General features: G+C 34.6%; 1 protein-coding gene across 10 annotated transcripts in view; it reads right to left on the reverse strand.

Moving 5' to 3' along the window:
* LOC124167172 (vinculin) overlaps positions 1-13,995 on the reverse strand; it is a 97,976-nt gene that overhangs the window by 4,459 nt on the left and 79,522 nt on the right. For 8 of the 10 annotated variants that reach the window (XM_046544999.1, XM_046544995.1, XM_046544990.1 and 5 more), the window contains 3 exons: positions 10,654-10,744; positions 5,930-5,968; positions 3,285-3,302 (listed from right to left, as the gene is read on the reverse strand). In XM_046544999.1, coding sequence (XP_046400955.1) covers positions 3,285-3,302; positions 5,930-5,968; positions 10,654-10,744 — 148 coding nt within the window. The remainder of the gene's footprint in view (positions 1-3,284; positions 3,303-5,929; positions 5,969-10,653; positions 10,745-13,995) is intronic. The other 2 variants (XM_046544991.1, XM_046544992.1) reach the window with 2 other exon arrangements.

Consider the following 13,995-nt stretch of genomic DNA (forward strand, 5'->3'; position numbering starts at 1 on the left):
AGCAAGGAAAACACCATTCATTCCCTTGAACTAACAAATACACTACCTTAAAAACAGTTAAATGCAAAAAGCGTGGCAAAATAAGAATTTTGAGTGAAATTCATGCCTAACAATCAAATATTTCTTAAGTTCTCACAGATTCACAACAATTCATGAAAAAATGCTTTTTAATGAACATAACTATGCAATAAAAGGATATAGTGTATGTTTTTAAAATAGGGACATATGTGATTATATTATAAAGATTTTATTGCCTGAATTTGAATGAAATGTGTGCCTCACTATTTAGAGCAATGATGCAGAAATTTAAGACAAGGATGAGATGAAAGCCTAACATTTGTAGTAGCGAACAATAGGTAGGAAAGATGTGAGCGGTAAACAGTGGTGAAGATGAAAGGTAATCTGAGATATATTGATATATAAGGATATATTGTATAAACTCGTGTAAGAGACGCAATCCCATTTTTGGCTGCAATTTCTGGGAAAAAAGGTGAGTGTAAGAGACACACCTTTTTTCCCAGAATTTGCAACAAAAAATGGGGGTGCGTCTTTAACAGAAATTTCATACCTTCCCCGACCCCCCTCTCACCAGGTCACAAGTCTTAAGGGGAATAGAGTGGGCTTGGTTTCCAGCATGAGTCGGTCACCTAAAACCCTCGGTCAAAAACAATAGGGTAGTTTCCTTCATAAAAGAAAACGAAAGGAATTGATTGCGATTCATTACCCACCATTAGTCTATTCATAATGTACAAATTATTTGGTTTTAGAAATACCCATTTAGATGAATGGCAATGGTCAATTTTATCCTCATTTAAAAAAGGCCAGATTGGCACCCATGCGATTCCATTCCATGTGACGTCACAGGGACCTAGTTTCTATACGAGTAGATAGGAGTTTTACATCGTCTGAGATTACCAATGCATGCATGAGGCACAGAGCTCAGGGAAACATGTCTTAATAATCACCTATTAAAACCGGCTAAGGTCCGAAAGTTTTCTTTGTTTGATAAGGTATTAATAATCATTATTTAAACCAAGTGCTACCAGCTAGCAGGGTACTCTGCTACCTGCTAGCATCCTGCGTCGAATGAGCGCTCAAAGCCTCGCCCCAAGGTCACCTCACATGCGGCAGCAGGAACCAGAACGACGTCACACAGAGTTTTCCCAGCATTGATACTTAGCCGTCGCGTTTTCGCACGCTTGAAAATTTTCACTTTTCATTTAATCGCGAAAAATAGATATCGTCATTTAAAAATCTAAAAGCGTGAAATACGTACTACAGGAGTAATAATCTTTCGATTTAGGCAATAAAAAAATAATAGGAAACCACCCTATTGGAAGGCAGGGGAGTTTCTCCCTTAGTGACGTATTTTTACAATGCTCCTGTTTGCAATTGCGATTATGAGCAAGGGAGCAGCACGTGCCATCGTTGTCTTCAAAGCAAAGGCTGGCGAGCTATGTGAATTATGCAGTTTGCTTTACCTGAAGTTTCCAGTCCGTCTCATCTTGTTTGAATCCACTCATGCTACGTTTGTTTATTCTGAAATTGTGCTGTTTGGACTATGTTGAATATTAGTAGCCTTGTTGTAACTAGAAAGTTTGTGTCAATCAATTAGAGCTTAAAAAAATTAAATGCTATCAGAAATGCATCGCGTTAGGTCTCATTCTTTTTTGATCCTCCAGGTGTCATTCAATTGCTGAAAGCTATCGAGATATATTCAGGCTCAATAGGTGACTAACCTGATTTGGCCTACATAAACTGCATTGCATTTAGTATTTGGCCTACATAAACTGGAAGAATTGAAGCTAGTAGACCGAAAAAGGTCAGTTGGTGAGATGGGTTAGGGATGAAACACATTTTCATTGTTCCTGTGTAACTTGATATTTTCCTTTGAAGCTAATGATTTATGGTCTGTGTGGTCTTGGAAAGTAAAAAAAAAAATAAGTCAAAGGCATGGGCTAAAGGGGGCCTGAGGGAGGTTTTCTGAAATCTGTGACGTAGTTACTTTTGACATGGTTATTATCCTACGACACTTTTTTCTTTAGCTCCAATGCTCAAACTAGGGGTGTGTCTCTTACATGGGTGCCTATCTTACTCGAGTTCATGCCCTAAAATTTTTACCATTTTATTTATTACACATGTATACTTAATCATTCATTTCATATCGCAGCCTAAGCAGGATGGCATCTTACTCTAAATAATTTACATGCAGAGCTGTTTGTTAAGTTTTTGTGGAGACATGAGAATCTGGTTGCCAGTAGACTCTCAAACGATAGAACAGCACATTCCCAAATGCCTACGAGCTGTCACACACCAACATACAGGAGAGAATATTGTTTTGAACGTACACTTCTCAGTATCAGTAAATGACCCAGAGAGAAGGAGACAAAGCATGTAAATGTATAGATACTGATTCAAGGCTCATTAAAAAATGTATTTCTGATGATAAACTGATTAAAAGTAATTAACACCTAATTATGACAATATATTTTCTTTTGTTTTATACACCTCCACAAGAGGAAGATATTCGTTTTTACAGAACCAATAGGATTGATCAAATAGCCAATTTGATTCCTTTCGCTTCACCAATTGACAAGCCAAAGAGAACTGCACAGAAGATAGGAAAAATTACTCAATCACACATACTAAACATGACCGACATAGATAGAATGGCTGAGCTATAGCCACAACCTATGGAGTATGGAAATGAAGAGTAGAATGAGAAAATTTTAATATAGAAGAGTAGGAACATAGTATTTTAACAATGCAGGTAGATATATAATACTATAATATAACCCTCAAAATGAGGAAGAATAAAAATTGATGTTGACAAAGGAAAAATATGATAGATGAATGATACAATAATATGTAATGCAGCCAAGACAAAATCTCATCTGAGGGTCCTATAAATTGGCTTATGAGTCTTTAACTAACCCATATTGTTACTAATTAAAGTACATTTGATAGGAGAAAAGAAAAAAATACTTGAAAAAACAAATTAATTTATCAATTTTGTCATATGTTAAAAAATTATACTCCTAAGCTCTTTTGAAATGTAATAATTTACTGGCAAACCATTCAAATCCTTATCCATGTGGCATTGATAATAAAGTATAAAAATTTACCCTTAATTTCAAACTGCTACGACAATCAGACAAACATACTCATACCTAGACCTACTAAAAATTCTTTCCACCAAATAGTAAAAGCAATGATTACTAACATGCTACGGATAATACGAGTACATAGGATGATTTCAATAACAATGCATGCATATTACTTACTGGTCCCTATCATGCATCCTGAGAGCATATTGTAGAAAATAAAGAATTCGTGAAAGAAAAACTGTAAAGGTGGAAGAACATTCTATACATACGTAGATAATATTTACTGTTGTTCAGACATTTTTGAGGGTTAAAAAGACCTCGTGCAGCACTCATTATATATTTTACAAAAAATTCAAGTGTTTCAGATTTTATGCAACTATGTATATTGAAACAAAATAAATAATACTGCAACAGTACTAATTTAATTACCTTGGGTACTCTACTAACAAAATGCAGTGAGGCTATTGTCAAATTATTTCTGACCAAGAAATTTAAACAGTCTTAAAATTATTTGAAAATAATTTATTATAAAAAATTAAGTGGTATTTTTAAGAAAATATTTAAAGCAATTACATTATTTCATCAGTAGTAGACTATTATAACCATTTTTCTATATCTAAGTGTCAAAAAGAGATATTTAGCACTAAAGTCATGATTAACATGTGTGTAACAAGTCTGTTCAGCATAACAGGAAACACCCAGGGAGAGGTTTTGACATACTGAGGCATGCAATTAATCATGATATTGTGAACTCCTCATCAAATAACAATACATATTTTTTTTTTTTTTAAGTATACCGGGACTAGCCGCGGTGATAACTTTTACGGGAGTCACCCGCAATGCACAATCGTGTGAAAGATCCAAAGAGAAAAAATCATTCGCCTTCACCGGGACACAAAATTTCGCCTTCACAAAATCACCGGGATCCGGCTTCGAATCCCAGTCAAGGCGAATGATTTTTTCTCTGTGGATCTTTCGCACAACAATACATATGATACAACTGACATTTCAAATAAATGATGATTCTCCTACCTTTAAACTGTAAAGGTAAAAGTTTTATCACAAACCTTCAATTTGCATGCTATCTATCACTTAATTCGGCATCACCTTTACAAAATAAACAAAAAGTTCATATTATAAGGCACTACAGGGCCATAATGAAGCATACTCAATACCTAAATAAAATATGACACACACTATACATTTGCAGACACATTCCATATAACTGTAAAAATGAAGCAAACAGGCATTAGAATGCAAATTAAATAAGTCTATGCGCACGGTGCATGGTTAATAAAAAAACAAGGAAGCATGAATTGCACATTGGGCATGATGCCAAGCTGAAATGCCAGTTAATCAATCAGTTTCTAACTACATAATAATTATTTATTACTCGTTTTCCATGTCACAATCTCGTGTAAAATCGTATTGCCCTCTAATGCTATTATTCACATTTGCTGTCATCTCATTCCCAACTATACTGTACTGTAGTGCTTTATGATGTCCATAACAATATCACCCAATCATAAAGACTGTATCGCCAGCCTCACTGGCGGCAGAGTTAAGTTGCTGCCTGACAAACTGTCCATCATGGGTTCGATTCCTGCCTGAGTAAGTTGCCCTTATCCAAGGCATGGATGTTTTTGATCATCCATTGCAATTGATTGTCAACCTTCCTGATGTAAAGGCCTAATTGCACTGTTTACAGGGGCGATGGAGGTATGTAAATTAAACATTTATGGGATTTGAGGGCAAAGTATGACCCTCATATGAGGGTTATTCCTAAAGATAGATCTGATTCGCTGTAACTATTTGAATTTGGCACCAAGGAAAAAATCACATGTGCTCCAACTCCTGGCATGCCTTGCACGTCAAGCCTCAATTTGACAAATGTTTAAATAAGTACGGAAATTATGTAGAAAAATAGAGAAAGATGTAAGGAATGTAAATAAAACAATTGTTTTGGAAAAAAGTTTGATTTTTGATTTTTTTCTTAACCAGACCTAACTGTTGGAATAACCCTCCTAATTACTCTCTACTGCATTGCTCTGTGTAAATGTGAGTCACCAACTTGAACAGGTGGAAAAGAGTAACTATTTAGGCAGTGTATCAGAGCAAAACCAACATCAGATGCCAGAAAGACAATGGGCTGATTCTTAGGGATTTAGAGCTCAGAGCACTACTGAATCCTTAAGTAAGTAAGGCTTTAACAGCCGTGAAGTTTGCCCCAGAATGAGTTTGTTATGTAGCAGCTCAATGAGAGCGCTCAGTTATTTCTCAGAGTATGATCATTTGGGCCACTAATACCTTGAGCATTCATTTTCCGACTGGCTGAAGCTCAAATGTTAGTTCTAAATCGCCAATGGTCTGTTGCTAGATGATTAAAAAGGCCCTCCATGGCACTCAATTGGCTTCTTACTAAACAAAGTAAGGCTTTTAAAACATAAAAGAAGATGGAACAACTGACCCCAGTAGTTACCCAAGAAAACTTGACCAACATCGTCTACCATGAAAGGCTGAAAGCATTCAGTATCAAATGGTTTACATTTTCTGTCTGTTTTACACTTGCAATTAACATTACTCCATCTACAATAAAAGTTAATGAGTATGTTGACTGATCGATGATATACCAAAATGACAATAATGTGTTGTAGAATTCCTATCCAGTTTTCATCATACTGTGATGTAAGAAATGGATTCCACAGTTACATAAACGTACGTCATGCCCTTTGTACAGTTCATGCAGTTAAGTAAGTACATACATTGCTCATCTCATTGCAAATGCTTACGAAAAATAAAAATGATTGAATCAGAATCATTACCCCCTCGAATCTCTCCCTCTTCATTCCTGGGAATGGTCTCTGCCGGTAATATGAGAAGCAGGGGAAAAAAGTAAAGCAAACCTTATATACACAAGCGTATAAGCAGGAAAAGCAGCACATGAGAATCAAAGCAGTCTCTTTCTTACAAATATTGCCAGTGAATGTTCCATAGAAATCAGTGAACTCGTTATAAAAATACTCTAGTATACTAGCATTGATATTTTGACATCAAAATCAAATTTAGCCACACAAAATTTAAATTAAAAACATTAGTTAATGACCTAAATAAAGGATGTACAGGGTTGTTACAAGAATCCCGAATTAAATTTCCCTGACTTTTCCCCAACTCTTCCATGACCAAATCCTTGATTTTCTCTGCTGGAGTCACAATCCCCTTTACTACCATTGCATAACATTCTACTAGACCACTAGAGAACATTTTTTTCAATAGAATACCTTATAGTCAAAATGCAAAATTCTTGCAGAAATACAGTGGCCCCTCACTTTATGATATTAATCCATTCCTAAATACTGATCGTAAAGCAAATTTAATGAAATGTTGAATCAGCACTATTTCCAGACCAGGAATCATTTGAAGAGCATCAGCACATGTAAATTTTGCAGTGATTATGACAATAATTAAAGACATATTGTGCTTGCAGAAACAAAATCGGCAAAATATCAAATTTAAACAAGCACACTCAGCTCATATTGTAAACCCAATCCATTGTAATTCAAAGCCATCTTTTAGCGGGGCTCTAATGAATAATCAAATTATTTTCAATAAAAGTAACTAAGGCAGGTGAGATATAGCATCATCTTCACAAAATAATAAGGAGTCGGAACTTTCCCACAAATTTATTCAGTTATGTATGATGCCTTTCAACCATTAAGTTAACCATCAACTACATACTGTACTTGAAAATGACTTAACGGCTGAAACACACTGTACATTACTGAATAAATTACTGGAAAATTACAATCTCTATATTATAAAATTAAGACAATTATTTTTTAAGAGCACACAGAAACATTGTAGCTTCTAAATGCAATTTCAATAAAATAAAAATCACAAAAAACAATATCTCTCCATCAGCCAACAGTGTGGTGATTTTTTTGTTTTGCACATCAAATCATAAATTTTCCCTGACACCATGGAAGAGATTTCTCAGACTTTCCCCTGATTTCTCCAATCAATTTCAAATCCCAATCCTTTACTATGACCGGTAACAACCCTGATGTATGTTATCCACATCAAATAGTATAGCCATACATTCTAATTTTGCAGGTACCTAAAATTTAGAATTAGAAAATTTTACACACCACTAAAATCACTAACCATTACCTGAGTGGAAGTGATAAAAATTCTATTCTGTTCCTGTTTCGGACCAGTAATGAATAATGAGAGTGTTCCACTCAGGACCTTGGCCAGAGAGGTTATTCTGTAATTCCGAAAGAAAATGGCCACATTCTGAGAGATGTTGGATCTTCAAAGGAATTGTTCAACGAGTCATTCATTGCCCAAGGATACAACGACATAATGGAAATGAATCATTCCTGTAGAAGTGAGCCTATTAAGTTATTTACTATTTGCAACGCCATAGGCGGTCACTTATTCCACTTCCAAACAATGTACATAATTGCCTTAATCTGTGACATCTGAATTTTAGCCCAATTTCGGAGATACAGAATAACCCCAGAATCTCAATTAGTATGCAAATTCAAAGAGATAGTTATAGCCTACATGAATTTCAACTAACCCACACTTCTAGAAAAATTATGTAGCATAAAAATTATTCAGAAATCAGAATTGCTACTGCACCTATGTAATTACGGATATATTAAAAATGGTAAAAGCACAAATTTATAATAGCAGCATGAAAACCAAAACAATTTATCACTTAATCTTTAATATATAACATCACACACGGTTCACTCTTAATTATTTATATTTGGATTACATGAGCTATTTCACCTCTATTTATGGTTTAAAAATATTTCAACATCGAGAAAAAAAAAAAACTGAATACTGTAACATGTCGAATTTATGTCCTTGAAAACCAAGCACTACACTTCCCTGATATTGTATTATTTAATATTTTCTGTTGTAGGCGGGGAAATGGCTAGATCACTACGTTTTCCAAAATACATGGCTTCAGGTGAAATTTTCACAATAAAAGATTGATTTATGACCTTCATTTTGACAAATATTGTCCTGAAGTTTCAGTTGTTGAAGCCTGGCTCATCATAAATACATATATTTTTAAAAATCTGTATAATTTTATCATTGCTAATGAGATATTTTTTGTCTAATTTGTTGTTTCATTAGGTGTCTGCATAGTACATTTTTACATTCACCTACACATGAATTCATCCGTGTAAATTTATCGTGTAACCATGCCTTTAGACTAGACTTGGTTGGCAAATTGGAAGTAGGTCAGATTTAGGGAGAAGTTTGAAAACTGCAACCCACAATGAATGAGTTAATAAATGCTTGGCTTAGATCATTAGCCAATACAGGCGGTCCCCGACTTTCGTACACAATGCATTCCTGAAAACTTGTACGAAAGTCGAATGTACGAAAGTCGAACCATTGACTTCCATACTAATTAGGGGTTACGTTCCAAAAGAGCGGAATATACGTATTAAAACCTTTTTTTTCACGGAATTCATTTCAATTGACTTAATTTTAATAATATGTTAATAAAACTCCTCGAATCATCTAATTTCTTTCGAAAATACGCAGAAAATGCAAATAAAAGTTAAAAAAACAAGAACTCCGTTGGCTATCGAGTGAAACTTCCTCTTAGCGTTTAATTTGACATTCCACTTATTACGTCCACTATAAATAAAAAGACATATCAAGAAGCATAACAAAATGTAGTTGTTGAACCCGCACTCTGGATACCTTTTCATTTTTACACCAAAATTCGACATTTGGTAGGTGACATATTCGTGATCGCGTATATTTCGCATGTTATTCAAAAAAGACAAAAGACAAATGCAATTCGGGTGATATTTCGTGCAATATCGTTGCTGAAGGTGTAGATGAATTAAACAGCACTCAAACGAAAAAACACATTTAGAAAGAAGATCTTACTAGTTATATTGAAAGCTATTTGATGATGTCTAGTCAACTTCTTTTGAAAAATATCTTCAATGAAGGCTTTCTTCTTCTCTTGATAAAGGAGCCTATAGCAGGCAGTCTCTCTCCCAAATAAATCACCTAGATTAGAGTCAACTGCCAACAATTCCCTTCATTATATACGTTCGTATTGTTCGCATATACTGCCATTTGAAACAATTGAATGTTGGGATGCGCAATAAACATCGCGGGAATTTAAAAAAAATTAAAGACCAACGTCCGAAAGTCCGAATTTAGCGTACGAAAGTCAAGTAAAAGGTGTCAATTTCGAACGTACGAAAGTGCGAATTGTACGAAAGTCGAGTGTACGAAAGTCGAGGACTGCCTGAATTCAATAATCTAGCAGAGAAGCCAATGATTGAGAAACCAGCTAACCAGCAGCTAATATAAAATGCCTAGAAATTAACCTTTCGGTCTATGAATATTTTTGCAAATTTCAAGTGATTACATGGATCAATTCCCTAACTGTGAATACAGCAAATTTTATAGCAAAATAATTAAGCTATAAAAAATATGACAAATAACCAGATTAATAATATTTTTATACAATGTTACACATATTTTTATAAGATCACAGCTTAACCAGCATGGAAGTAACACCCTAAACTAATATGAATCATTCACTCAGTTATTCCACCCAACGGTTAGTTTGGATAGGTAAAGCTAGAGCTCATCCTCAACTAAGTCACAGGTGTGTGAATTTTAAACATTAAGTATAGGAGGGCCAGTTCCTTTCTCTGGCCCTCACCACACTTTTTTTGAAAATTTTGTTTGGGTAGTCTGAAGGCTTCACCCGGGATTTGAAAATGAATATAATTTGTGAATTGCAAAATAATTATTTCACACATGACGACATACAGATTGAAAAAATAAGGCATTGTGTTCAAAACTCCTGTATTACACACAAGCAATGTGAATCAGCAATAATAACAGGAATGGAACCCTTTAACTAGAATTTTCTAGAAAACCTATTCTGTATTTTAACACATCCAAGGTCATGGACCTCATGTCCTCAATTTCAACTGTGATTGATCAGGAATTGCAAGGTCAAAAATAAACAGGTTTTTATCAATCATCATATACACATTCTTTGTGGACATAATGCAAGGTAATTAATTTTTCTGATATCTCATCTTGTAATAAAAAAATGAGAAGAAAAAAAAATCATTTCTGTCCACTGCTGTGTAGCCTGAGGCGGTCAGAAACAATTGCCTAGGGTGATTCTGAAAGTAGATCATAGAGGTTGGGACATGAAGGAACTTCAAGAGGTGAAAGGGCCTTGGACCCTTATATGAAAGGAGAAATAAAAGAGTTGTGCTTTGGCCTCGGAAATGATGTTGTTTCTTTCACAAAAATCCTCCTCCCTCAAAAATGGCCACCATAGTAGTATGTGTTAAAAGGCAGAAGTATGTTTCTTAAATAAAGGGTTCCATACCAGTGCAGTGATTCCACATTAACAAAAGGATATAGTGGTCATAAGTTAAATAAATATATTAAGGTGAAAATTGAGGACTAGAAAAATACCCCAACCACTTCATAATGTAAAACTTTAAAGCATCATAAGAAGGCATTTTCTTACCCTGAGCACCCAACATTGTAGCCTTGACTGTAGATAATATTTTCAGCTGTGTTCCAATGGTTGGTATTCTTTCACAAACTTGTAGAAGATTCTAGAAAAATAGAGAAATATGGGTTAAATCAGAAAAAAATTTAATAAGTTAAAGGACATTTTCTGAAGTGGTTAAAATTTGAAACAATCAATTTCAACATTACTGGTTCAAAAGAATTATATATGCATTAAATTCATTCATGACTCGTGGAGAAATGCTGGTACTGAAATTTAATAAAAAAAGCTTTGAGAAATAAAAATGGTTCAACACTACTGATCATGCACAAATTAAGAACACTACTCTGGGGTTGCAATGTGAAATGATTAAGGAAAAATTATCAAAAATAAAATAGAAGTATTAAAAAATATCATAATTTCATTACTTCCTGACAATGATAAAAGTCATTTGGAGTAAATTTTACGTCTTAAAATTAATCCCTATCTTCGTGTACCTGTATCTTAATCTTTAGGGCATTGTGAGCAGGGATTTTTTTTTACCTCAAGAAAGGAAAAAAATAAACATTGGTTAGTGTCTTGGAGTGCAGAACTTTAAGAATTAATTGCAAATTTTTGCCAACATTCTGGTATATTTATTTCAGGGCTTTCAACAAATCCAATTTCATTGAAAAAATACCCTGATGAAGGTGTATAAATACACCAAAACATTGGCAAAAAATTTGCATTAAAATCTTAAAGACCTACAACTCCAATACACAAATCAGCATTAACAATTGAGGTCAACAGAGAGAAAAAATAGCTAAAAAATAATAATAAATGCCACTAATAAATAAATAAAGTTTTCCATCTATTAGTAATATTGTCAGTGAGTAGACAGTTACAGTATTTCAGATTTTCAAGGGGGAGCTATATCCTCCCGGGTCGGCTCCACCATGAATAGGTACATAATTAAGCTTAGTCGTCAAAACCAGTAATATGTAAACTAGTAATAGCTAAGCTTGTTTCATTAACCATGTTTAACATGACCTAGGTTAGGAAGATAGTTTCTCATGTAGAAACCCAATGGCTAACACCTCCCTCCTAAAATTAAAATTGGCCCAACAACAAGGCAAAGGTCACCAATGTCAACAAGCATGGATGAATAGATGTGAATAAACTCTCCTTCTGCTGATGAGGAGCAAAATATATAGAGGTTTTTTAAAAAAAAAGATCAAAAAATTTCTGAAAACATTTTCCTTAATGCCATCTTTACTCAGCATACAGGCAGAACATTAAATTAACATCACTTCAACAAAAACTACTCAATGAATTCATAATTGATGATGAAATCATGGCCAAAGTATCTGCCTATCTACAGAGTAAAGAAAACATAAATGACACTTTTGATAGGGCCTAAAATAATACTTTCATTAGATGAGTCATTGTTTGCAATTGTGAATGAATGTTTAAAAATATAAAGTGTGAAGGTTTAACCCATTAGTGCATAGCGTCTGATGCATCGGACGGGTGTATTTTATTTTTTTATGGGCTCCAGTTGACTTGCGCCACATTTTAATACTGTATTAAGTTCAAATGGATGTCTGTCTTCACCCCCCCGCTAATATTTTAGTTGACTCATTGAATTTAATGACTCGAGAAGCGTTTATGTGAGACATGGACACATCCGATATATCAGACGCTATGCACTAATGGGTTAATAAAAAGTATCATTTTTAAAGAGGTAGCTGCCAGCAACATATTGGAAAAGAATAGGGTTACAGGGAATATCAATGCTGACTTTAGCCTGAAAAGAGTGTGGTGGTTAATTTTACACCTGAAAATAAGTAAAATATCAAAAATAGTTCCCTAAGAATACCCTATGTTTTAATGAGATTTAGAGGACTGTATATTGCTACAGAGGTTGTTGCTGGTCCAGTATTTTGTATTGGGTTCTTCCCCTATGATACCTCCACAGCACAAACGCTCAACAATCGCCCACTGAATCAAATCCGCTAATCTAGTACTACGAGGGCTACTAGATGAGCGGATTTGATTTGGTGGGTGATTGTTGAGCGTTTACCCAGTGGAAGTATTGCCAAGTCCTCCTGATTTGAATTTAAAAAAAAAACATTCTGTTTACCCATATTCTTTAACTGCCTCAATTGAGTCACCATTGAGCACTCAGTGCACAATTCTTTGCATGGCTCGGAGTCCTACATATCTCACTAATGTGGTCCTTCGCATTAGAGCAATTGGAACTTTACTACACCACTCATTGACAACTTTAATAGACTTTCAAATGCAAGATTAAGACTGAATGACATTAGACGGCAATCAATAGGCATTTATAAAAATCTTGGGATATCCTATTTATGTAGAATTAAACTGTCACATTCAGCCCTATAGTATTTGTGCCCAGCATCTTATATGTCTCTGAACACATTGTTTAATGTTCACTTAGAGCAATTTTTAAATCGTTTATTTATTTTCATACTATCAACTCAAATTAAAAAGTAATATAATCTTAGAAATGAGTCGAATGAAAATTAGCATAGGCTTCCTTAATTTTTTTCCATGAAAAAAACAGTAATGAAGATGATGATACACTGACGGCACAGCACCATTTTGGATGGAACCCACAGTCATGATGACCTGTGCCTATCTGTAGTATGAAGCTGTGCACAGAATGATTCCATGCATCTAACGCCACACCCACAGAAAAATCTTAAGGCTATCTCTTCTACGGGATTATCTTTTCTTTGTCTAAAAACAGTAATTCTGGTTTTGCTAGCTGTAGCTCATGTCATCTTAATGGCGGCACAAGATTCTGACATCCCTAATCCTTCCTTTCTAATATTACAGCCACGTTTATCATTGCAGCAATGTCTCTTTACTTTTCATATTGCAATAAAAACTCGCAATTTTCCACGATTATAAAATTTATTCCGGCCTAGGTTTTAATGTTACTACATCATCTTCAAGGAAGAAATTTTTTTCCATTTAATTATGAAAAACCATTTTGTACCTTGAAGATGATGTAGAGCAATCAAAACCTAGGTCGGAATAAATTTTCTAATGGTGGGAAATTGCAAGTATTTATTTCAATTTTGGAAAAATTCCACTCCATACACTTGTATCTTCAGATTTTATTCTTTACTTTTCCTTCTCAACTCCAACCCCTCCTGGGTGTAGGATAAATAAACTTGTAGACCCAGCCTAAAGTGTGTAACCCCGTGAAACTACATAGTTAACTTCAATTTTCCTCCCTGAGGTCATCTATCCAAGTCCATGGTTATTTTAATACATGGCACCATCATTAGCAGATGTTAAGAGATGGAACAGGGGCACTCATTGCTATACTATTTGAAAATTGAA

Source organism: Ischnura elegans, chromosome 10, assembly GCF_921293095.1.
Source record: "Ischnura elegans chromosome 10, ioIscEleg1.1, whole genome shotgun sequence".
NCBI lineage: Eukaryota > Metazoa > Arthropoda > Insecta > Odonata > Coenagrionidae > Ischnura > Ischnura elegans.